Raw genomic sequence first — 26,772 nt, forward strand, 5'->3', positions numbered from 1 at the left:
TGCGCTCGTCACTGTCACTTTTTACTCAGCTGTCCAATCACAGCAGAGGAGGGGGGGGACAAATACCACACCACAGCAACGGTCACTATCCTGGAACAGGGCTTTGCCGAGATATTTCCTCACCCACAAAATCTCATGAACCCACAAACGGCGAGTCCGTCCTCTCTCTCTACCTGCTTCAGCCTTCTCCTCATACAGAGCAAGGACCAGAGCAAGTACTCTACTCTGTGTTGACATTTTTTACATCTAGTAAAGTTAGGTATTACTACTTGCAACATCACTTCCACGGATTTTATGTATCATAGCAACCAAAGCAGGCGGAAAAAATACTGCGCCTCAAAAACGCCTGCAAGCGCTCCCTGCTGGGCGTTTTCAGAAGAGCAGCTGGCATTTACAGCTGGCAAAAAACACTTTGATGGACACAGGCCCTAAGTGAGGAACAGCTGTGTTTTGATATTAAGTGTAGGGAGAATGGTACTACTGTATAGGTATCTTAGTATACATGTAAAGAAAAACAACCAAAGCATTATTCCCATAGTTTTGGCCACCAACAGGGCATCAAGCCGAGCTGTCAGACAACCAGACAGATGTTAAAGTAATCACCATTTTAACCATACTATGTAACAGCTTCATAAAAGCAGACCAAATATTTTGAGCTCACGTATTGCTAAAGGGCAGTGTAGCTCAAAAAGGTCAGGTAGACCAGCGAGCGAATAGTGTCCGTTTCTGGTTAAATAAAAAGGACTGTACTCTTTAAAAAGGTCTATCTCTGTAGGGACACTTTCCACAATATTGTCAGACACAATATTGAGCGCGCTCACTGAATTCTGGACCACTCTCGAAATATCGTGGCCAAATTAGTCACATAGACATATACAGAAGTTACCTTTTAAGCCCCATTCTGACAGGATCAGCATTACAGTGGGAAGTGGTGTATAAAATATTTACTTTACTCCACAGTAATTAAACTGACTTCCTACACAGCATGCATTTTAACCCTTGCAAAATTACAGGATGTGGTCTGTAATAGACAGGGACATTCAGCAGGACTGGCCAAAAGAGATTACCAGTGCCTACCCGATTATAACGAATATAATCTTTCACAAGGTCTATTTCTCCTGATGTGTCATCATATTGGTTAGCAAATTTGCCTCAATGTCAGTGTTACCTATCAGAATAGCGAAAGCATTTTCAACTTCCTCCATTTTCACACAAAAGTCAAATTTTTACACAGCGCTGATAAAAAAAAAAAAAAGGACAAGCAGCTCTCCTCACAAAAAAACCCCAACAACTCAAGGATCCACTTCGAAATACAAGGACGTCTACAGGATTTAAATTACAGGGCCAGCAAGTTGGCAGAAAAACAGCAGGTTATTGCAAGTGAAAAATGACCCACCTATGCACTCTGGACAGGATTAAAATCACTGAGCAGCGTAGATTAAATCACCACACCACACCTAGAGAAATAATTCCAGTACAAGTGGGGCTTTAATGTGAAATATTGTGAACCACATATAAACAGGACTTTGCAACTGCATGGCCTTTGTCTCACTCTAAATTTACTCCAAAACTAATTTTGTTGGATAGCTTATGTGAAATGTTGTGTTTACACAGCTGCAGTGTTCTTCCAGTTAAAGAGTAATCAACACTAACAACTTCAGGTCCTTCCCTACAGTGATTCATGTTGAGGGTTAGTATAAAACAAAGTTTTTTTTGTTTTCTTTTTACCTATACAGGACTCCAGACTAACTTTTTCTACTGGGAGCTCTGTAGCCCCTAAGTAAAAATTTTAGGGGCGCACACCTTAAATCGACCTGCTACGCAATTTTTCACATTTTCCCCATTTAAATGTATTACTAATAAATGCTTTGGTAATAAATACAGAAACTACAATGTGCTGCTTTATTTTAGTTCAAATTCACATTTTAATTGAATGGTGCTTAACAAATGCACATACATAACGGCGATGCCGTTTCATTTGTGTATCTGCCCCCCACAAAAAGGCCTTGAGACCCGCACACACACACACACACACACACACACACACACACACACTAAAATACTTTGAAAAACTTGACCATATTTGGACGAGACGGTGGAGCTAACGGTCGTGTCTGGAGCTAGCTAGCTCGCTTAGCTAGGTGCATCTGTAATTCACGTTAACTGTCATTTCAACAGGGCTGATAATTTTGTCTAGCGAACAACAGTCTTAAAACTAAATGTACTCACCAGAGAAACTGAACTCCCGACTCCTAATAAGCTTTTTCAGCGGCGCTGGTTAAATTTACAGAGTGCCGGAGGTACGAGACACTCTAGCCTGATTGACAGGTCGCCATGGTAACGACTTGTCAATCACAGATAATCCCGCCCTGAAGCATACTCTGCTTTATGGTCTGTCTAAATGGGACCATAATTTACTAAATGAACATCATGCTGTGTTGAAGAAGACTTGAAACTAACGACTGAGACCATAAACCCATCAGGAAAGTGTTTACTGAGGGAATAAATCAGCTGAGAAGTAGAAACATTTTACCATTATTTCTAATAATAATAATAATAATAATAATCTTTATTTGTATCAAAAACAAATTACAAAGTGCTTTAACAAGTGTAAAGACAATAATACCCAAAAGACAATAATACAAAAACAATGCAAGTTAAAAGCATGAAAACATTGAAAAGACTAAAATACACATTTAAGATAAATATAAAACTAGTAAAATAGAATAAAATAAAAGGGATAAAATAATGTCAAATAAGATCGGGAAAGGCTCTCTTATAAAAGTATGTTTTAAGAAGGGACTTAAAAGAGTTCACTGACTCAGCCGACCTGATTTCCTCGGGCAGGCTGTTCCAAAGCCTCGGGGCCCTGACAGCAAACGCTCTGTCCCCTTTAGTTTTCAGTCGAGACTCTGGAACAGACAACAGACCTCTGCCTGAGGATCTCAAGGTACGTGCTGGTGTGTATGGGACTAAAAGTTCAGTAATATAACAAGGCGAGAGGCCATGAAGAGCTTTAAAAGTGATCAATAGAATTTTAAAGTCAATTCTAAAACACACAGGGAGCCAGTGTAATGAAGCTAAAATAGAAGTAATGTGGTCATATTTCTTTGTTCTGGTTAAAAGCCTGGCAGCTGAGTTCTGGACAGTCTGGAGTCGATCAATAGATTTTTGGGTTAAACAGGTGAAAAGGCTGTTGCAATAATCCAGGCGTGATGAGATGAAGGCGTGTAAAATGGTCTCGGTGTCCTTAAAAGTTAAGTTATCGAATTTTTGCTATATTTCTAAGTTGATAAAAACATGATTGAACAAGTTTTGTGGTGGGCTGCTCGAAATTTAAATTACTATCAAACCAAACACCAAGGTTCTTTGCCACAGGCTTAATGTTATTTACTAGGGAACCAGCAGATGGCAGTATTTGATTTGCCATCTGCTGAGACCCAATGACCAGGATTTCTGTTTTGTCTGAGTTCAGCTGGAGGAAATTATTTGACATCCATTTTTTAACTTAACAAAGTCAGTTGTTAAGTGAACTCAGCATTCCAGGGTCTGTGGATCTGACGGGCAAGTATATTTGTGTGTCATCATAAATATGAAAAGAAATGCCATGTTTATGAATAATATGTCCAAGGGGAAGCAGATACAAGGAAAACAACATGGGTCCTAAGACCGACCCCTGAGGCACACCATATTTAACTGGACAGAACGAAGAGACATAGTTGTTTACAGACACGCAAAACTTCCTATTTGACAGGTAGGAACAAAACCATTCTAGGGCAGTACCAGAGATCCCCACCCAGTGCCTCAGCCTGTCTAACATGATGTTGTGATCACTGGTGTCAAAAGCAGCGCTAATGCAGCCAGACTTCTTTTTGCAACCAGTCGCCCCTGCTGGCCGTTCGATCAAATACAGGTTCAACTGCCAATGGTGAAGTTGACAATTAACGTCAGGCCAAAACAGCCCTCAGGAAACCGGGAAATCTCCCGGTGTTCCCTATGGCCCAAAAAAATGTCAAATTGGCATGTTGCATAAGTGCAAGTATTTGTAAAGAATACTCACACTGTCTCAAACAGTGGTCCCAAAATGCAAGCATTTGGTCGCAGTCTGGAGCCCTGCTTCATTACAGTAATCCAGCAAGAATAGAAGTGATTAAAGTACTTACTGCATTAGGCATTACTGCTTGTCATTTGCTTTAAAAAATTCCTCTCTTTCTAATTCTCTTCTCATTCATAACTCAGTGAAATCTGAAAAAGCAGACATAGTTTTTGACTCCGTGTGACACTTTCGGAGGATATCTCTGATGCAATCAGATAATCAATAAATGTCCATAAATCCACTTAGAAATCATTGGAAATGTAACTCCAGAGCTTGCCTGACATCATTTTCTTCAGTATCAAAGTAATCCAGTGATTGTGCTAACAGGAACAGGAAATTATAATGCTAATTCAACATACTTTTAATGGTGCCAATAAATTGCAAACTTGTAATGTAAGATTTAAACGAATATGGGCTAAAAACAGGGCTCAAGTTGTAGCCCAGAGCATAACTAATTAAATCCAGGGTAACATTGTACTTTATAAGGTGGGAGATGCACAGATGTGTCTTATGCCAGACTTTAAAAAGCCCGAGAACTTCACATTGCTCCTGAATGCAGTTAAATGCATACACACAGAGCTAATGAGAAAAGTGTTGGACTCTGTGTCAGAGTACTTTTAGATGAATTGCAGAGATTTCTAATAAACCTGAAGCAATAATTGGAAGTTTTTATCTCACTCCTTTCATACTGATTTATCCTCCAAAACGGCTCTTATCACTGCTTCTCTGTAAAGTGTTGATTGTCATATTGCTTTTTCTTGTTTGTGTCTAATATCCAATATTTCATATGAATTTACTTTGTGGTCTGATCTCAGACCTGTGCTGTAATGTTTCATTATATTGTAGTGTAGTCATTTTAATCAACTACCTGTGTAAAGTGAAGTGGGACGGAAGTTCTCCTTATCAGCTAGCTGAACAGATTCCGCAGAAAACCTGGACCCACTCCAGTACAGAAACTGGAATGGAGTTCTCCTCCCTGCTGTGTCCATGTGCCAGGGATTTAGTGTAATGTTCCATATTGGCAGCGATCCCACCATCTTTTTTTCCCTTTTTGCTTTTTAAATGGGTCCTTATTCTAGAGCAGTTTGCAAAATGCACAATCCTTCTTGTTTACTAAGGCTATGTTGACACCTAATCTGGTTGGCATGTCTTGGTCTCCCGTGGCATCTGACTAGTGAATAATCAAAAAATCAATAATCAATATTTCTGTTTGTTCTCTTTTAGTTAGTGTCTGAGCTGCTGCCCAGACCATCCCCGTTCCCTCCTCAGAGGCCTCTCCCCCTCAGCCCAGCCAGAGGAGCCTCCCCCACAGTGAGTCCAGCCCGGACCCCGGTATCCAAACCCTCCCCGGGCCTGCTGGTCATGATGCCTCCAGCAGTGGGACCCAAACCTGTGGGCAAAGTCTCAGCCACCCCCCCTCTCAGAGCTCTCAGGTGGGCAAACACACAGACAGATTGTAGGGTAGTGTATCTCAGCTGTTGAGCTGTTGTTCTGTTCTCTTTTATCTTTGAATCAGTCTGAATTTATCTGAATCTGTCTGAATAAGCATCCTGGTCACTTTATATTCTAGACAGCAATCCTACTAGGTCAAACCTATCATCAGATTAATGTAAAGGCTGCAGGCTGCACACAGTCAAACATGCAGAGAGAAAAGGGCGCATCTTGTACTGCCTTCTAAGATCACTGTAATAAATTACCTCAATCTTCATCTCTTGTACACAGAGAATATAAAAGTCACAGAGGCATTTTTAAGTTGCTGAGGAGATTCTTGTCAGACCAGGTCAGCCTCCAAAAGCTCTTTGTCTTTGTGGAGCGAGCAGGACAAAAGGTTAAAACCGCTCTCATCACAGTAATAATCTCTCTATACTTTTCATTTCCATTCATGTCAACTGCATGGATGAATAAATGCTTATCAAAGCAAATCACTTTACATACATGTGAGCAAATAGGATTGAGTCCCCAAATTTAAATGATGATGAAATGATTTAAATGTATGAGTGGATTCGCTGTGATAAGTGAGGGCCAGTGTCCCTCGCACTCCAAACAGTAATTAATTGAACTTTATTACACAGAAACTACCACAGGTGTTTCTAGGTAGCATGTCACAGCGTGACACATATCGTTTGTACAGTTTTAGCTTGAAACAAAAGGGAATGTTTGGAACATAAGGGAGGATGAATTTCAGCATTATTATATGGTTATTACCTATACTAGAGTTTTCCTCTGACTTTGAAGGTATTTCACTGATACTAGCCTACATTGACCTTTATTACCTCATTATTATCAGGTTATTAGCCCATTAATGTCACAGTTTTTATCCAAATAGTGCACTGATGACATTTTTCGTTTTACAAGGCTAGCATATTGTGTCACCATGTAGTTTTGCCATGTTGTTATCTTTAAATGTGTTTCCCCATTATTACCCTTTGAGTCTGGTCCCTTATTACCCTGTTACAGACATTGCTATATAATATTATCCAGATATACCCGTTGTTGATACCAAGCTATTACCTGGGGAATTATTCGGTATTATTTAATTATTACCTCTTTATTATCAAATTATTAGCCCACTATTACCATGATATTACTAAACTGTAATGTAAAGTGCTACCATACTTTGATTCCACATCCTGGAACCCTGTTTGGCCCACCTATAAAAGTCACAGTATTTCTGTTCAGGGTGGGTGCGGGCACATATAAGCATTGCATACAAAAACCACGCAATGCATCGACTCAGTTCTTCATCAGCAATCAATTTTCAGTTTTTATAAGTGACAGGCCCCTCAGTCCAAAGCCTTGTGCTTACTTTCCTCAGATGCAGAGTCATGCTTTTTGTTCCGTGCAGTTTATCTGTAAATGCTGTAAAAGTCAGGCAGCGAAACCTCAAGGTAATTGTTCCTCAGATTTTATGGTTCTTCTACTCTTATAATCTAGCCGAGGGATCAAAATGTCTCCATAACTGGTTCACTCTGGCAAGATCTGATCCCGCATCAGATTTCACGCTTAAGTGTTCAGAGACTTGATGAGAGGGAAGGACAGGAGCAGCCCTTTATCAGACGTCCCCAACAAAATGTGTCTTTCTTGTTTTTCAAAGTAGGCTTCAACTGTGCGTGGAAAGCAATAGAAGAGGTTCAAAATCAATATCTTTGGAACGCACGTACTCATAGCCGGTATTTGTGCTGGTAATACCTGTTCTTATGATAATGGTTAGTTTTAGGCCAAGAAATTCAAAGTCTGTGAAAGAGAACTCACTTCATGTTATCTGGATATATAACATTCATGAACTTACCATACTTCTCAACAAAACATTGCATTAGATACGTGTTCATGCTAATATTGTTAGTAATTCTTGTCTTCGCTCTCAACAAAAGAAACACACAAGCACTCCAAGCTGACCAATCGCAGTTCTTATTGTCTCCACATGGTATCTCTGCAGCACGATGCATAGATACATTTCTGAGGAGGTACACATCAGCTATAAAGCTACGTGGGTAGGCTCTGACAGTGTGCCCTAAGCCCTTAAAGCACAACTATAAATACAGCTTAACTTGAAATGTCAAAATTAGCCAAATTACTGTCACGCTTTTGAGACGGTGAGACTACATTCTGAGATGAGTCAAACTTTTGGCTTACTTACTGTCTTAATCTATTTGATTTACTATTGAAGAATAATTATTAACTCATTAACTTTTTATTTACATTACATTTACATTAACTCAGTTGGACACTTTTATCCAAAGCGACTTATATTTGAGGAACAACATACAAGCTTCAGTAAAGTGAGATATCTACAAGCACCAATAGATACAAGTAGGAGCTATAAACGCATACGGCATCAATGGGATAAATACCTAGGGGAAGAAATACATGTTAACAAACAAACAAATTGTAAGGAAATAGAAGAAGAAGAGCACAGGAAGTGCTTGTTAGAGGTTAGGGCTTTGAGCATAGACAGTATATTAGTGGACGAAGCCACCCTGCAGATTTGAATGGAGAGCAGTGAAGCCAGTTTTGGACCAGTAAAATACTACTACAGGGCCACTTCCTGTTGGCACCAGCGCTACTGCGCATGATCACACAGTATAACCGTGGTTTAATGATGTAAAGCAATCGCTGAAACGCCATAATCCTGGTAGCTACAGCTCTGCACATACATAAGTCTCAGTGTGTTTGTCTGACTCAGATTGTCACTTTCTGATCAGCCCACCTACAGGGCTCATCTGCCAAACACCAACGCAGCGTCACTGATGGCCAAATAGTTTTTTTAGATTCACTGAGAGTTTATAATCTAAACTATACGGTTACATCTCTCATGTGTGACGGGATGTCACAGGGTTTCTACGTCATTTTTGGGCCTACATGGAACCGTGCAGGTTTTGGTCAGCTTCACTGTTTCAGCTGTGACTTACCACTTTGGGTTTGAGGTGTCACGATTGTCAGGTTAAAGGATAGGTTCACATTTTTTCAAATCCATCTTAATTCAACGTATGTATACAGAGTTATGAAGCGTCATTACATTTATAGCTTCATCTGAACTTTTATGATCTTTTAACACAGATTGAGAACTATGGATTTTGTCCTCCATCAGTGACATTGGAAGCATGTTGGGATGATTGTATGTGTATTTGGGATTAAGTCTAAATAAACTACAGGCTGTGTGGTCATGGTAATAAAGGAACAGTGAGGCTCACTGATGGGTTTTTAATAGTTTATGGACAACAAAAGAGCTCTATGGCTGTGTGGTACACACACAGGACTTGATAATGGATATATTCATCGTTGGTTTTGGTCTTTTCATTGGCTTAGTTGAGAAATACAGAATATTCCCACCCTTATTCTAAATGTTAGCAAGCCAGTACATGGTGGATCAGTTTTCTCTTCTTTTTTTCCTTCTCCTTCCAGACCGGTCCCAGGTGCCAAACCAAACACAGCCTCGCCTCCGCCACGAAAATGACCTTCTTCTCCCCCCTCCACCCTCTGAGGAGGCAGCAGCTGACAGCCTATTTGCACTAAAGAGACTTTGGCTGGTGAACCACAGAGCTGCACATACCAGAGGAGGACAAACACAAAGTTAAATCTGAAGACACGAAAGAACAAACAGGACTTGGACCAGTTGAGACTTCAAAATGAAACCTTACCCCCCTCCCCCCTCTCAGTTTTGACCCCCGCTCCTCCCAGCGCGCTAACATTAACCACAGTGACGCGGTTTTGCACGGAGGCCTTGCAGACTGAGACGTGTTGTCGCTGGGGGAGCGCTCACATTTGCCAAATCAGTTTTTTTAGAAATATTGTTGTTGTTTTTTAAATCTGTTAATGTTGTCTGTGTTTTAAAAATGCATTTTGTAATGACTATTGTTTTGTTTACAGTTCGTTTTATGCCACGTTTTATGATTTGTGTTATGTGCCAAAGAGGTCTCTTCATACCTGGGGTGTGTCCAGAACGCTTGAAAATCTTCTTATGTCAGTGTTAAGTTTACCACAAGTCAACTCCTCCATTTTTTTGTTTTTAGGTTTTATAATTTATTGTATTGTACAAGAAATGTCTAAAATACAAATATGAAGATACAGAGACCTATCAGGAGGAAGGAGAGTCAATCTCACAGCAGCTTCTTTTGAACACGGTTTACATGGTGGAGGATTTGATGGATGCTTGGAGCTTGCAGGACACACCCAGGTCGCTCATGTTGATTTGAATGTCTTTTGCTGTGTAATATGACTTTTGAATTGTTACATAAAATATTTTTACAAAACTATCATCAAGTTTCTTTCGTTGTCTTTTTTCTTTCTTACCAACTTGGACAGTATTTCTTGGAAATGTAAATGTGATTATGTGACAGCCTGCGGATGTGTTTGAAAGGGACAAACAGGATGCACATGAATTCAAGTCTGATAGTGTTCCGACTTGTAAAATGAAATTGTCAAGCAATCTATCTCTCCACTCCATTACATGTTTTATATGGGAATGGTTCCCCTGTCGTGAGGGTAAGCAGATGTGTATTTAATGTGGCAATCTCAAGAGGCAAAACTCTTTTCAAAGGACACCAATTAATCACTCCTTGCTTTTGGAGCATGGTCTGAAAGTCAGTCCAGAAAACAAAGTCAGAAAAATTTATAATAAGAATGATTAATTCTCAGCCTATTGACTGTAAATAATATTCCCCTAAATGACCATGAGGTAATGCTTTTGCTGTTTTTGACCTCTGGAGAAACACCTTCTTCCTGACTTTGTTCTTGGGAATTACAGACACTGAGTTGCTGTTTTTTGATGAAATAAAACCGTTATACTCTTCTGATTATTAGGGAGGAGCTGTAGGCTTTCACTGTCTTGCTTAGGGGCACCACGGGAAAAAAGGTTTGAGCACCTGTGGTTGAAGAGCTATCTCCTTATTACAGCCGACTACCTCTCGAGTTATACAACTTTACAAAGTATTAAAAAAGTGGGATGTATAAGACTTATTACGATAGGATTGAAGGATGAAAATTGCCTCCTTTTAATGTCTAAGTGCCAGTGTTCCTTTTGAAAATCAGTCTCATTTTGTCTCACAGTGGTGTCATGATGATCTTATAGTTCCTGGCTGATGAGCAAGTATGAAGGCTTTACATCATGGGCAGTCTCCACTCTTACCTGCTCTTAATGGTTTCACTCTGTTGGAAATGAGATATCTGCAAGAGGCAGCTCTCTTCTCCCTGGAGACTAATGCATTTGGAGAGTCCACGGTTGGAGTGGAACGCAATCGGACAGCGAGGAGGAATGGCCTCGTGGGGAGATATATCGATGTAGACGTTTTCCTAGCCCATTACCGGGGCACCCGGCGCCCAAACAAACCTGTGGGGTGGATTCTGCGCTAGACAGTAGACGTGATCTAAATGAAAAGAGCTGAGTTTTTCCAGGATCACTGTCTATACGTCAAGCTCTCTACAGCCACAGGCCTGAGGGAGGTGAATAAATACACTAATGTCTTTCCTCAGGCTAGCCTTCAGTTAGCAAGCTACATAAATGAAGTGGGGGGGGGGCTTATAAAAACAGCAGGGTTGAGTATCTTACCAAAGGATACTTCAACATGCAGGACGGGGGAGCCAGGGATCACTCTACAACCTGAGTCACAGCCGCCCCATATGTACCTACAGTATATTCAGGTTAATAACAATAGAGAGCTATTGAAATAACCTATTTTAACTGATCAGATTTTTTAATTTTACCGTTTCCTCTGAAGTTCATGTCAGCAGGAACAATTCCTTCCAAAACCATTTCAAATCACATCTGCCACCACTATGGTAAAGGTTTGGTTAGATGTGGGGACACAAACTACTGGGTTAGTGAAAGATAGGGGTCAGGGACATTTCAAGCTTTCAAAAAACTATGAGCTCCCAATAATTTTTACTAGTGTGGCAGTATGTGTTCATCATCATCCTTAAGATTGCTCTCTTATCAGTGGTCTCCTCCAATGCTGTCCTCTAACTTACACTGAAACTTTATGTGGCCCTCCACAACAATCTCATTTTGGGGAATACACTTTCCACTTTCTTAGCACTAGAAGCCAAGTCCATGGAGTTCTGTAAATGTCATGGAAATCTGCCTTTTACATTTTTTCCTGTGCAGAAAGTTGAAATATGTGATATCATGGGATAGCATAAACAATAATAAACATGTGTTGGTTAGGTTTAGGCACCAAAACTACTTGGTAAGGTTTAGGAAAAGACCCACAGTTCGGGTTAAAATTAGTTGATGACTTCAGTTAAGTTACGTACCTAAATTAAGGGTAGGGATTTGGATGTAATTTAAGTATGTTACCTTTCTCTCTACATTGATTTTGACATCACCTGACATTTTTTTCTCTGACATTCAGACATGACACACCGTCTTGGCACAATGTAAGTCAGTGCAGTGTAACGCGAGGAATGACTTAAGAGATCAGCGTGTTACACATTCACCATGTGGTGATGTCGGGCTGATATATCACTTCAAGATGAAAAGAAAAATCAGCAAGTTCTGTGGTGCATGAATATCTACAGCACATTTCATGACAATCTGGCCTGTAAATCATGTCATCCACAGGTCAGTATTATCTGTAGGGAGTCCAGCTGCCCCAGCTCCACAGTAAGCTGAGTTTGACAATATTCAGTCTGCTTTGTCATTTCAGGAGGATCTTTTAGCTCTTTACTGTTAGGTTGGAAGCTTTGTCAGCAGACAACGCTGACAATATCCAAACAGAAAGTCCTTGGATTATTTTTCAGAGCTACAGATCAAACTAAAGACAAAACTTCTACAGACCTTTTCATTTCCTTTTCTACACACTGTAACCTGCAATGACACCACCAAAGAAGATCCCTCTGAGCTGTCTACCCACGGCTGAGCTGGACTGACATATCAGAGCTACGTTGCCTTAGTTGCCTCTTACTACCCTTAAGCTAATGTGCTGAACTCACTGAGGCACACACACAGCTGCAGAGAACATCCAGCAAAGTTAAACTGGCGGGACCTTAAAATGTTCTTTGAAAACACAAGACCGATCAGTAAGAATTCATCATTCATTAATCCAAACCAACCCAGACTTGACTTGTGTCTGGTGCAGAATTGATAATAACACGTCATGTGAAAGGAATACTTTTTATTTTGGGAAATCCACTTAGTGTGTATGAAACAGCATTTGGATTTGTGATGTGAGAAATTTACAAAGTTGCGGCCATCATAACTGGTCAGTAGCTTGGACCATTTGAACAGCTGCCAACATATCAGATTCTTTCAGTCTCCAGGTAGGCAGCTAGATTTAGTGAAATAAAGTTTGTAACTCCCTGATGCAGGTGGTGTGGTGGTGTGGTAGGTTAATTGGTGTCTCCCAAATTGTCCTTAGGTGTGGATGCCAGTTTGTGATGTTCCAGTCAGGATGCTTTCTATTGCTCCCCTGTAAAAGAAGAATTTGGCACAGAAATTTTGCTTCCTTAAGAAATACAGTCTTTTAAGAGCTTTCTTCACCAGCGTGGAGATGTGAGATGACCATGTCAGGTTCTCTGTAGTGCTGATTCCCCACCTATTGTTGCTGCCTGAAGTGGGTGGGACAGATTCCTCTCTACTGACCCTTTTCACAGACAGTTTGACATGTCACAGTAGGAGAAGTAGGTATAAATCATGGAAATGATTGCTTTTATGTTGACTATATCATCTGCCCAGATAATTCACCTGTGTGTTTGTTGCTGCTGTTTACATTCCTCCAGATACTAATTCAAAAAAGCACTACTGTATGTACTGTATGAGGTCATCAGCAGTCACATGACAAAACAACCGGATGGTGTTTTTAATAAAGTAAGTTTAATAAGTTCAACGAGGAAGACTATCTTTGTGCTGATTCATTTACACTCTGGCCCACACTCACAGACTCACAGACTTTGACGATCGTTCCTGCTGAGTCCATGAGGGCTCAGGGCTGCCCCACTGTCAAATCATCAAGTGTGCGAGTGCTTTCTTTCAGAAATTTTTAGTTCTTTTTGCAACTTTTTGTAAGTGCACATTTCTTCAGACTTTGTCTGAGTGAATGGGCTACAGTTCATAGCAATGTGACGTGAAACACATCGGTTACCAGGGGATGCCCAGAAGGGAGGGGAAAATCACGGCAAACCCGCCTTATAAGAGAAGAAAGAAGATCGGTGAACAAACAAGCATGGAAGGAGCAACCAACCCTGATGTTAACATTGTTAACAAAAAAAGTTTTATTCCTATTTATAGCATTTTGAGACCTTGCAGCCTCTTGCACTCAATCACTTACCAGGCGACGTCAGTAAATTCTGTGAAGATTCAGGGCTTAGGGTTTAGGGGGGACATTGAGATTCGGTTCTCTTCCTGCCTCTCTAACAGCTGAATATGGGAAATATAAATAGTCACATGCCAAATTTAGAGTTTTTCTGCATTTACTCACTATCTTCTGTCTTTTTGGTTAGGCCATGTTTGACAGCTGAGGTCAAGATGACTATGACAGCTTTGAGTGACAGGGTTTAAACTAGGATGTGCAGTGTACATACAGTGCAATTTATTAGACATAAGCTCAAGCCATAGTCTAGTTTATTTTAAAAAAAATTCACAGGTGGCCCGCAAGATGTTGTTTGGCCCCTCTTGCACTAGACCATGTTTACAAAAATTCCTAACCCTCCCCCCATTCCCAGTTTTATTTCTCTGCTTCTCCTGCCCACTTACACCCATCTGAGTGTCAAACCATCAATAAAAACAGTCAAAGTGGAAACAGATGAAGCTACAGCAGATATACAGTACTGGCATATGTTCCGAAAGGCAGCCACTCAGGAGAACCACATCCGTGAATATGAGTAAAGCTGCGGGGCCTGTTAATATGCAGCATGCTAGAGCCCAGTTGTTGCAGGAACTTGCCGGTGGAAACTAGGGAGTTTGTTGTGTCTGTAGAGGAACTGCTAGAAAGATTTTATTTACTCATATTACTCCAAAACAAGAAACTCCTCTGTCCAACTCTGACTCACAGTTGTCTTCCTTGCCTCTACTTAGGGTTTAGAATTGTCCTTGAGCAGTTGCTTGTTAAATCAACATCATCAAATGTTGTCATCAGCACAGCAAAGACTGAGCTCTCAGAAACAAGGAAGAAAAGTTATTATTATATTATTTAAAATAAGCAAAATTATCTCCGAACAAGAATATTTCACTTGCTACTTAAGGACAAAAAAACTTGAAACAAGTGAAATTCTCTAACACAAAAGCCGCCTGGTAAGACGAAATATCTTGTCAGACAAAAAACAAGTATATTTTGCCTTGAATTAAGATAATTAATTAATCTAACTTACTTAGATTTTAGTTTTTGCAGTGAGGAGTCACACATCCAGGTGTCTTTCCATGATGTTATCAACCACCTTGTGTAACAGTCTGAACATGTCTGTGGCAAAAAGAAGATTTTTTTGTGGATGTAATTTTGATGGGCACAATTGCACTGAAGGAATACATTGCAGCCACTGCAGCTGGTTTGTGACTGCTGACTAAAGCCCTCTGCTGCACAGATTCCAAAACTTCCTTCCTAGTAATATCAGCACCAAAATAAGTGAAAATAGGGACCAGGTTTAAAACTAGCACCAGTATCCTTTAAATATTCTTTGAACAGACTCTCCCTGTGAACTGCCAGTGGTTTCCGGTTACATAAACTCGCTGAACTTCAGACTTAAAAAAAAAAAAGTCTTTACCATATAATTTCAGACATTCTGTCTATCTAAAAACAAAAACGCTTTAAATATCTCTTGAGAGATATTCTACACAATATTCCCACATGATTGAAGATGGTTTGCAATATTTATTTTTTACATTTATAAGTTGTAGTTTTTATTTACTGTTTACTGTGTTCTGTCTTGTGTATGTTTGTACAATTTATTTCTGCCTTTTATTGCTTGTGTTTTGTGATTATTTTATTTGTTCTCATATACTCTGTATTCTTATTAGTATTTTATTGTAGTGTTATGTTGTTAATAAAGTTTTGTGTTTTTTTTTAACTCGCTGGCTGCCGGTCGGCAAGGACAATGTTCACACATGCGTGATACAAATCGGACAGGAAAAAGCACGCGCGTGTGCAGAGCGGATCTGGCAGCCTGCACGGCCTACATCTCAGGTAACACCATGCATGATAAGTCTTTTAATTGCAATATTTTTGAACTGTGTTTGGGTTGTGTTGTAACTTAAAACTAATAATGCATGAGAAAGTTTTTAAAATAGCATAAGGGTAGGTACGTCACTGTAGCAATTCTATAATTTTATATTTTTTGATAAAAGATCTTTATGTTTTTTAACAGCGTTTGGAGCTAATTGTAATCAAAATATGCAATTAACACCGTGAAGCCAACTCATTCATTTCATGCTGCATGGATGAAAGAAGGATTAGGGAATGTAAACAGTAAAATGTGCAAATGATATTAAATCAATTATGTGTCCCTTCAGACAGTCTCCTCCCTCCACACACCTGGAAACTGGCCGCTTTGCAGCTATGAGGACATTTGTGACGCGGAGTCAAGCCAGGCAGCTTCTGCACAACAAGTTCGTGGCGGTTCTTGGTGGCTCAGGTGAGATACATGTTATATTTATAACTGTATTTGTATCTGTTGAGATTGACATTGTGAGATTGTGTTTGAAAGATCTAAATCCTGTTCTCTCTGTTGTCTAAATACTAAAATGTTTCCTGAAATATTTTAGGATTAAATTCGTGAACGAGAGAATGTGCCAGCCTGGATTCATAGTCCCATGTTCAGTTAGCAGAAGCAGAATCTTATATTTCTAGTAGCTCTGCCCATGGCTCTGCTCCTTTTCAAGCTTTTATTTTTCATCTTAATTGACTGTCATCTTTGAGGTTTTGCTGCTACTCGATGTAAGTGAAGCCTGTTGCTTTTTGTTCTTTGATTTCAGTGCAGCGCTCCATGTACAAAGACCTGGTTCTGCTGCTTCAGAGGGATCAGTACTTGACTCTGTCTCAGCTCAAGTCCAAAGTAAATCTTTCCCCAACCTTTTATTCACTTGAAACAACATTAACATACCTAAGGTCACACTTAAAAACCTACTCTCTCTTCTTTTTGTTGACTTCAAGGCCTCTGAATTCCATTCCTCATTTCGTCTTTATCAAATGGAAATAAAGTCTTCCAAAAGTGCCAGGACATGCTTTATTTGTGTTATATAGTGGCAATTAAAATGGACCTATACAAATCTGAGGGGCCCCAAGATGATTTGAAGAAAATCAGAAAAATACATAATCTTTCTGTGAATTACTGAATAGTTTTACTCCTTAATGGGACCATATTTGCATCCTCTGACTAAAAGTAGTTCTTGACTTGCTGAGTCCCTAAACACCCTGTAAATGAGGGTTAGCCCAGTGGTTAGCCCAGTGGGTCCAAGGCCCGGCCACCGGATGCTTGCCGTCAAGCTTCCCTCCCTCCCTGTCTATCTGTCTCCGGGAGCGGGCCTCTGTATCCCTGTTCCAGGTGAGGTGCTGCAGCTCCTTCTTGGCCAATTTTACAAATGGTCTGTGAATGGGTCTTAGACTGGCCCCTATCCCTGGGACCAATTTACCTTGGGAGACCCTACCAGGAGCCAATGACAACACAGCTCCCAGGATTGCAGGGACAAGAAAAGCCCTCTACCACGGAAGGTGGCAATTCATCAGAGGAGACAATGTTATCAAACTACCATATAAAACAATGTGATAGTGGTCGCCCGTAGTGATTACCCTACAGAGAATTACTAACTGAATCTTCAGCTTATTGTTAGCTTTTTTCATTTCATTTTCGGCCACAGCAGGCAGCTGTTTTCAGCGAACAGGCTCTGATAAACCCACTGTACCCCACAGTGAATTTCAGGTCCTTGGGCAAATGGCTGAGGTTCACTGAAAGTTCTTCCGGCACATCTTTTGTTTTTGCCCAAGTTAGGCAGGTACCAAGAAATTTGATCTTAATGGTTATCGGTGACTTAGGAGGATTGCTTGTTGTGCTCACCAATGTGTGGTTTTTGATAGGTTGCAATGCTTTTTTTTTTTTGTTAGAAATAATCTTTATGTTGTGTTTTTTTTTTTAACATGTATGTGTAATTGAGAAAACAAAACCAGATAACATGACATAATGCAGTTTAAAATATATATTTTTCTAATTTTTATGAATAGTACTTTGAACAAAAGTAGAGCTGATTATGGATTTGTGTGTTGCAGAGAGCCTCTAGTAGACAAACTTTGCAATGGGAACACTCATAATTGATGGAACTGTTTTCTGTCTCTTGTTTCGTTTTTAATTTTCATTTATTGGCTGTTTAAACAGAGATACCAAAAAATTACATAATCAAGTAGGTGTCAAGTTCACCATATCCACCTAAATGGTGACAATATGCCAATGTTGTGTTCACAACTTGTTTCTGCTGCTAGACATCAATATGCAGATTCCAATATTAGTAAAATATTGATTTATCATGTAATGTTTCATGTATACAATCTGTGACACAACTTATTATTATTTATTTCCCATTGACTGACACAGACCAGTCACCTGGTAACTAATCAGTGTAGACATTGATTCATCAGTTGATTCATGAAACATGATGTAATTCTCAACAACAGGATCAACTTTCATTGTAGTAAGATATGCATTCAGCAGCTTTGTGAAGAGCTCTTAAGAGGAAATTCTTAGTAAGGAATTTATAATGCCGTTCTAGTGGTGAGATAAGCGTATTTGTGAATACAGCCACTGGCCTCTAACAATCTGAATAATCACTCTTTGGTTGGAATGCGCTTGTGTTATGGAAGGAGAAACACTGTGGTTTCTGTGCAGGGACACTGGTGTTTAATGGCTCTCTTTCTGTGGTCCAGGGGGAGTTTTCCTTTGAGCAGGACAGTCTGGTGGAGGGAGGTCGATCAGGTCCCATGACTAACGGTACAGAGTACAGAGAGGTTCGACAGTACCGCTCTGACCACCACCTGCTGCGTTTCTATTTCCTGACACGGATCTACTCACCGTACATGGAGAGCATCCTGGAGGACTTCAGGCAAGGGCTCAAACCTGATGTCATTATCATCAGCTCCTGTGTGTGGGACATCACCAGGTAATATAGCTACTTATTCTATCCATAAACACTTCGTCAAGTGATAACAGAATGTTGTATATGGAGGGAGGTGGTGACCCCTGTCTATTCAAAGATGGCGTCAGACGTGAACAGCATCCTTGATCTTACTCCAGTCATCCACTGACTACTGGTTGATGACCTTTCTTTCCCAGCGGATGCTGTAAAGGTTTTTGTCTGGTCTTCAAAATGTGTCTATTGTCTGTTTTCTTTCCTGGGGGGCATCCCTGCTACTAATTTAACACAAGCATTCACACGATCCTGCCTCCATATAATATATATCCGTAAAGAGGTGAAAAAAGGGTGCAGCACCTTAACACCAATAAAACAATGAGATTCATGAATGATTGGCTCTCGTGAATCATATTTGCTTTTCTCACATTATCAGATGAGAACATTTAACTAACAGTGTTTGTGCTAATAAGTGTTAAAAAATAGTCCAGTAATTTACAGTAATATTATTTAATAAATGATTATAAATATGAATGAAATACCAATAACCTCAAACAGTTTGTACTTAAAGATTTCTTCATCCTGTGTCTTTTCCAGAGCAACTGAAACTATATGTGACACTTTCTTGTCCATGCTTTGTTTCATTCTCTCACACGTTTGATGCAGAAGCGTGTGCCGTTTTGTTTCTCAGTCTGTACGTTTGGGATGGCATGCCATGCTCAGTTCTCATGTCACATAGGTGTCCACAGTCATGTGACACGGAGCTGGCGGAGCTGTTTTTTGGGACAAACATCATACAAAAGCACTAAAAACGTTTAATTGATGCGGCCCGCCCACGTTATTGTATTCATATCATTTTATTATATATATATTTTTTAAAGGTATCGATACCAGATTAGTAGCTGGTGAGGATCACTCCACCCAACCCTACTTTTATCCGTTCTATTCCACTGTTTAGAGAAATAAAGTATTAAATTAAGTCTAACATTTGTGTTATCAGCACAAGGGTGACACATTGCTTTAGCTGGCCAATCACAGCACGGTATTGGACTTGCTCTGAGGCGTCCTACTCTGACTCAAATGTAAAAGATGTCGTTTTCTAGTTGTTTTTTTGCTGTATTGTTCCAAGATACTGTTCCTGGGGCACTTGTAATAGTTACAGTCGCTACCCAGAGAGGTTGACGAGAAGTACGATTTATTCTCTTTCCGAAACCTAAAACAAATCCAGAAAGATGTAGGCTGTGGATTGTCCCTAATGTAATGTAAGTTAGCTAACGCTAGCTAACTTACTACTGAATGTAACATTATATAACCCCACTGCTCTGCTTTTTAATGATCGTAATCGTGAATAGAGACCTGCCAAGCTGCACAGGAACGATGTTGATCCTTAATATCGTTTTCCTCTTTCTCAATAGTCAGGTGATGAAGTGGTTCACTTTTACCCTGTGATCGGTAGACTTTAGCTTCTGTCCTTATTTGTTTCACATCAGTTGGACAGCCTGAATAAAACCTTCAAATGCACAACAGTCTGCTTCTTTCTGAGATCGCTTTTTTCAACAATTTGACAATATTTCTCCAGGGAGAGCGCCGTGATAAATACGACATGTCTGACAATTTACATATATTAACTATATAGATATTAACTATCAAAGAAGCAGTAGGCCTTTAAGCATTAAGCAGAAAAGCCACACTGTCTTGAGTTGTTATTATTATTTTTTTTCCCAGGTGTATTGTTTTATAGAGAATATTTCTGACAGTGAGAAAAGTGTCCTCATGCCACTAATCGACAGAGCGGCATGACGGTGAGCTCGAAGCTCTGTGTGGAGCCGGGACATGGTCATGTATGCTTTATGCTATAGGCTGCTGTTGGTAAAGGAGGGATGGGAAGTTCTTTCACTGCTGCAGGTTATTTCTCCGACTTTTTCAGAATTCTGAAGATGTTGACTGAGTGAGAGCATGTGCGAGGACGGGGGCTGTGCAGCGTATGCAAGAACGGTGATTAACATTAGGGAGCAGTGGATTCTTGCAAATGGCATTAGGAACAGTAGGAGGTCACAGATTATCTGTCTCATGTCCTACTGTCAGAACATAGTGACCGTTTAGGAAATATGACAGTTATTTTTATAAAAGTTACTTACTGAAGACGATATTGAGCCAAAGCTTAATGGACAACAACAATAAAGCTGAAGTTAAAGTCCAACTGATGACATTTAGTCATTCCAAAAATATCAACGTGTTTATAAAATGTAAGCTACTGTTAATAGTTTGTTATTAAAAGGAAGAAAAACATTTTCAAGGCTGACCTATAACCAATATTTGGAACCGATATGCTGTACAGTTGCAGTAAAAATGAAAATCTTATACCAAGTTTTACACCAAAACTCACACACAGGTAGGTTTTTTCCCCTTTCACTTTGCCAGTGGACGAGTTTGCATTTTCTGTCTTGCAGAAAGCAGTGTGGAGGCACTGCAAATGAAACATTGTCCCTGGACAATGTTATAGTGTGCATTTTCAGTGCTATAACTGGGAAACTGGACACATAGTAGAAATAAACCATAAGAGGCAGTCTGCGAATGCTTTGCTCTTTACCCAGACTGATGGACTGATGCTATTACTCGGGACTTGTAGCCAATGCTCTGGGTGGGACATTGACTGAAACTACAGTCTGGTGACTAAAGATGTATTAATTTATTTTATTGGCAATTGTTGAGAATTATTGTGAGCCCGCTGTCAGGTGTGAAGAAGTTTTGGAGACTGATGAAGACTTAACATAGCATGGTTTATTGAGCCCGGCCGAGGAGACACAGTGCTGGCCTACAACATGAGAACATGTCAAATGCCAACACCAAATCTGAAGGATAACATCTTGTGGTCCCTTTTATGTTTCTCTTTTCCCCCTAGTGCCTGTAGGTTTCTCTATTAAGTCACCTTCACCTAGAACATCTGATGTTTAGATTCCAACGCTTCGTCATATTGGAATCTCTCACTATCCAAGAGTTGTACTCTAATCTGTGGAGCCAGTTAGTTCTTGTAAACATTCTTGTATGGCTCAACCTTGTAAGATTCCCAGAGAACACTGATATCTGCTAGACTGACGTCTGAGCTACTGTCTCTAGCTAATCAGTCTATTGTTGTCTTCTTGATGAGGACGTGTGAGAAATACCTAAAGCTATAATGCAAACACTTATGGGGTCAGCTACATTACTCCAAGCTAGACCTGTCTTACCTTTCCCTGTTACATCAAATAAGACACCTAAGAAATATTCTGAACAGCAATCTCTTTTTTTTTTTTTTTTTTTTTTTTTTTTTTTTTTTGAAGTTCCAATTATTATAAAAATGTTTAATGAGAGCTTACCATCCTCTCCCTGTTCTTACGGGAACCAGATTTGAAGCGTTGCAGACTAGAGTTATGCAGTTTGGTGAAAGTGTCCTTCTGGTCCATACGTCTAGTCACCCGGGAGCTGTTGAAAGTGTATGTAGCAGAGCACACCTTAATAAAGCACACAGAACGAGCACACTGGGACAGTGCCAGCTACTCAGAATGGCTGCTCCCAGCCTGAGGCTCTTTGGCTGCCAGCTGCCTGGGATCCAATTTCAAGCCATTTTTCAGTCACTGGGAGCTCCCCACCATGTGTCATGTAACGTTCAGCCGTTTCATATTTTCTGATTACTTTAACGGCCACGTGTGAGTGAGACAATGGCTAAAACTAATGTAATAGAGTAGTGGTGGTGTTCTTATCATCATCAAAACAAGGAAATTAAGACTATTTTCCCCCAGAAATTGATCTCAGCACGCCATCTTGAAGGATATCTCAATTCCTAAAATGCACCTCAAGGACAGAGGAGGCGGGACGTGTGTCCTTTGCAGAAGTTGTGACGTATAAAAGAGGCGTGACACACAGCTGGAATATACAGGTGCTGGTCATATAATTAGAATATCATCAAAAAGTTGATTTATTTCAATAATTCCATTCAAAAAGTGATACTTGGGTATTATATTCATTCATTACACACAGACTGATATATTTGTAATAATAATAATGTTTATTTCATTTAATTTTGATGATTAAAATTGACAACTAATGAAAATCTCAAATTCAGTAATGAAAATTAGAATATTACTTAAGACCAATACAAAAAAAGGATTTTTAGAAATGTTGGCCAACTGAAAAGTACGAGCATGTACAGCATGGTGTAAGAAGCTGTTGGAAAATGAAATCTGCATCTCCATAAAGTTGGTCAGCAGCAGGAAGCATGAAGTGCTCTAAAACTTCCTGGTAGACGGCTGTGTTGACCTTGGACCTCAGAAAACACAGTGGACCAACACCAGCAGATGACATGGCACCCCAAACCATCACTGACTGTGGAAACTTTACACTGGACTTCAAGCAAGGTGGATTCTGTGCCTCTCCTCTCTTCCTCCAGACTCTGGGACCTTGATTTCCAAAGGAAATGCAAAATTTACTTTCATCAGAGAACATAACTTTGGACCACTCAGCAGCAGTCCAGTCCTTTTTGTCTTTAGCCCAGGCGAGACGCTTCTGACGCTGTGTCTTGTTCAAGAGTGGCTTGACACAAGGAATGCGACAGCTGAAACCCATGTCTTGCATATGTCTGTGCGTGGTGGTTCTTGAAGCTCTGACTCCAGCTGCAGTCCACTCTTTGTGAATCTCCCCCACATTTTTGAATGGCTTTTGTTTCACAATCCTCTCCAGGGTGCGGTTATCTCTATTGCTTGTACACTTTTTTCTGCCACATCTTTTCCTTCCCTTCGCCTCTCTATTAATGTGCTTGGACACAGAGCTCTGTGAACAGCCAGCCTCTTTAGCAATGACCTTTTGTGTCTTGCCCTCCTTGTGCAAGGTGTCAATGGTCGTCTTTTGGACAGCTGTCAAGTCAGCAGTCTTCCCCATGATTGTGTAGCCTACAGAACTAGACTGAGAGACCATTTAACCGTTGCAGGTGTTTTGAGTTAATTAGCTGATTAGAGTGTGGCACCAGGTGTCCTCAATATTGAACCTTTACACAATATTCTAATTTTCTGAGATACTGATTTTGGGGTTTTCATTAGTTGTCAGTTATAATCATCAACATTAAAAGGAATGAACACAGTCTGTGTGGAATGAATGTATACATTATACAAGTTTCACTTTTTGAATGGAATTACTGAAATTATTCAACTTTTTGATGATATTCTAATTATATGACCAGCAGCTGTACACCTCATAGTGGAAGCAGGACTTTTTGTAAGTTGAATTAGTTGTTTAAGATGATCAAATGTGAGGTCAAACTTGCTGCCTTTCACCCTTTTGTTCTAGCCAAATTCCTTTATGACATTTCACCTTGATATTACTGATGTTTTTATTTTTGAATGCAGGCGAATGAGGCGGGCCGGGTCATAAAAAGGAACACTGTGAATAGCGGGTGGATTGCTGGTGGGTGAAACATGGTGAAGCGCCCCCCAGTAAGAGAGACACTGTGTGCATTTACGCACAAAGCACAGCAGCGTTAACTTTGATTATTTAAATGTCCGACACGCCGACAGGATGGGTCAGGATCTAGTGTTCATGTTCTGTGTTCTTCTACACATCCAGAAGGTCTCTCACACAGTCCAGGTTCATACAGTGGAAGTGTTTGGAGTAAAGCAGCCGTCCTCCTGATCAATGCTGAGCTCCATCAGAGCGACTAAACATGGATTATAGAAGCTAAAAGTTTATTTCTCTTTCCTCTGCAGAGTTGTCAGATTTATAACTACAGTTTTTAGTTTTGCTTCTTAATGTCCCACGATATTTGCTGTGAAATGGTAGAATGCGTATGGAAACATTTAAAATGACTGACAGCAGCCTCTCTAATCAGTCAAGTAAATCGTCAAAGAAAACACTCATACACCAATCAAACACAATCAACTGCTCGGTTAGACCTTCAGGACGTCAAACAAGTGATGTGTTGGATGTGAGGGGTCTCTTATGATGCTGTGAGATCAGCGTAGATAGCTGTTGGGCTTTCCCAATCACTGAGGCAGTCTTGGTGCTCCAGGACAGTTTTTCAGTCACCGCCAGGCCCAGGAACTTGAAGTTGGCTACCATCTCCACCGTCACCTCGCCATTGATTTAGATTGGTGTGTGATTGTGTTGTCCTGACTTGCGAAAGGCCGTTAAAAGTCAAAATAATTCAATGGAGTTTGTGTCACCCTCTCTGCTGTACATGTCTCTACCTACAGACTACTCATTCCCTGTCTTCTATACACCCTGTCTTCTATACACTATTATTAGGCAAGTCAGTATTTTGACCATATCATCATTTTTATACATATTGTACAACTCCAAGCTGTATAACTTTGAATGCATATTAGATTTAAGCATACCAGGTGATGTGTATTTGTATAATGAGGGAGGGTGTGGCCTAAGGAGATCAACACCATATATCAAGGTGTGCATAGTTAGAGGCAGCTTCATTACCTCAGGAAAAATGGTGCTCTCTGAACGTCAGAACACCAGGAGCTGTTTCGTGTCTCACTGCTTCAGCCTACATTTAAATTACACCCATTTCTGCAGACTGAAAGAGCTCTTGTACAGTGTCTGCATTGAAAATAACAGTGATCTCTTGAGAGGGACGTTTCATAAGTTATCGTGATGAAACAAGATTTTCTTTCTCGCTCGCTGGAACGTCTGTCTGCCACCGCCCATCCTGGTCCTCCACTCATTTGTTTGGTGTATGTACTTCATTAATAGCCTTGTTCAGCCTCAGTCAGAGTGAGAGGGAGATGAGTGGGTGATTAATTCTGTACAGTGAACATGTACTCCTATGGAAGTTACTCAAGCAGCCACCATCTGAGAAAAAATGATGTAGGAGCTCCATTCTCTTGTTCTCCTGACCAAATTCACATTCCTGCTCTTCTGCCCAGGTAGAGGAATTATTGCACTTTATGTCAAGCAGATGTGTAATGATAGACTAAAGCTGAATGAATGAAAGCTTTTTCACTTCATTCCATGCCTACTGTGATGTACTTAATGCTCTGTGATGTACTTAATGCCTCACTAAGTTCATGTGGGAGTTTCTGACTTTTAATTGGTGTTCATGTCAACGTCCAAGTTTTAATTTTTATTTCTGAAAGCCCTAATATATCTGACTTGGTGTTAAAAAAAAAAAAACAGAATTGAAAATACAAATGAAATATGGATGCCTGACATTAGCTAAAGCTCACAGTGTTCAACCATTTAACAATTCTGCCTTAGCCTGTAGTCCTGAGATCAAAAGTCTAAACTTGAGTCATATTTGATGAACATTTTACTTTTAGTTCAGCTCTAAAACTGAACTAAAACATTTTGTAATAATGAATAAATGGATTAAAGTGGCCAAAATGGATTTTTTTATGTATAAAATGGCAAGATAAAGAGTCACTCGTAATGATGAACCTACAGAGAATTATTGCCTCAATCTGCAGCTTTATAGTGAGTTTCAGCTCATTGTTTAACACCTGTTTTATCCTGGTTCTGGTTTGGTATGGTCCTGTTTTTCTTGTTTCTTCTTTTACTTTGTAGTTGTCTACCCCTTATATTCTTGTCTTGTTTTACTTCCGTTGTTTTCCTCACTGATTGTCTAGTGGTTTCACCTGTGTGTCATGTTCTTCTCCCCTGTTTGTTGTATTTAAGTGGTTTGCTCCCCTCACTCTGTGCTGGTTCATTGTTTCATTCAGGTCTCTCCTGTTCCTGCTCCATGGAAATTGGATTTACACTGTTTCTGTGTGTTTCTTGTTTCTGGCCTCTGAGGGAGAGAGGGGTGAGAGGGAGAGGCAGGGGGAGAGAGAGGGCAGAAGTGGGGGTGCAAGCCAATATCTTAATATATCAATATCCATACAGAAACAGTAAAAGTAGCAGTGGATCAGAAAATGAATAATGGTACTGATAATTAAAGTAATATCGATGATAATAAAAGGACTAGTAACAATAATTGCAGCAGAGGGTGTCGAGCAGGAACACGGGGGCAGCAGGTGACCCCCAGCCACAGATCCAGACTCCAGAGCCAGAAAACCTGCAGGAAGTGATAGGAGGAGAGAGGAGAGAGACGAGAAAGCACAAGACTACCAGAAAGGGAAGAAGTTGTGTTAGTAACATGCAATAATGGGATGAGGTTGCA

General features: G+C 40.1%; 2 protein-coding genes across 4 annotated transcripts in view; both read left to right on the plus strand.

Annotated features, from left to right (window-relative positions):
• The window catches only part of adam19a (ADAM metallopeptidase domain 19a), a 210,938-nt gene extending 201,086 nt beyond the window's left edge, over positions 1-9,852 (plus strand). Inside the window, exons 22-23 of the mRNA XM_038731082.1 lie at positions 5,321-5,529; positions 8,999-9,852. Of these exons, the coding sequence (XP_038587010.1) occupies positions 5,321-5,529; positions 8,999-9,050 (261 nt within the window). The 3' untranslated portion in view covers positions 9,051-9,852. The remainder of the gene's footprint in view (positions 1-5,320; positions 5,530-8,998) is intronic.
• Positions 9,853-15,633: 5,781 nt separating this feature from the next.
• LOC119913329 (PC-esterase domain-containing protein 1A-like) overlaps positions 15,634-26,772 on the plus strand; it is a 33,770-nt gene continuing 22,631 nt past the window's right edge. Inside the window, exons 1-4 of one of the 3 annotated variants that reach the window (XM_038732735.1) lie at positions 15,634-15,705; positions 16,032-16,153; positions 16,494-16,573; positions 18,433-18,665. In XM_038732735.1, the coding sequence (XP_038588663.1) occupies positions 16,078-16,153; positions 16,494-16,573; positions 18,433-18,665 (389 nt within the window). In that variant the 5' untranslated portion in view covers positions 15,634-15,705; positions 16,032-16,077. Of the gene's footprint in view, positions 15,706-16,031; positions 16,154-16,493; positions 16,574-18,432; positions 18,666-26,772 lie in introns of those variants that run through there. The other 2 variants (XM_038732736.1, XM_038732737.1) reach the window with 2 other exon arrangements.

The sequence above is a fragment of the Micropterus salmoides genome, unplaced genomic scaffold (genome assembly GCF_014851395.1).
Source record: "Micropterus salmoides isolate LMB-PRFRI ecotype aquatic unplaced genomic scaffold, ASM1485139v1 Ms_hic_scaffold_2, whole genome shotgun sequence".
Taxonomy (NCBI): Eukaryota; Metazoa; Chordata; class Actinopteri; order Centrarchiformes; family Centrarchidae; genus Micropterus; species Micropterus salmoides.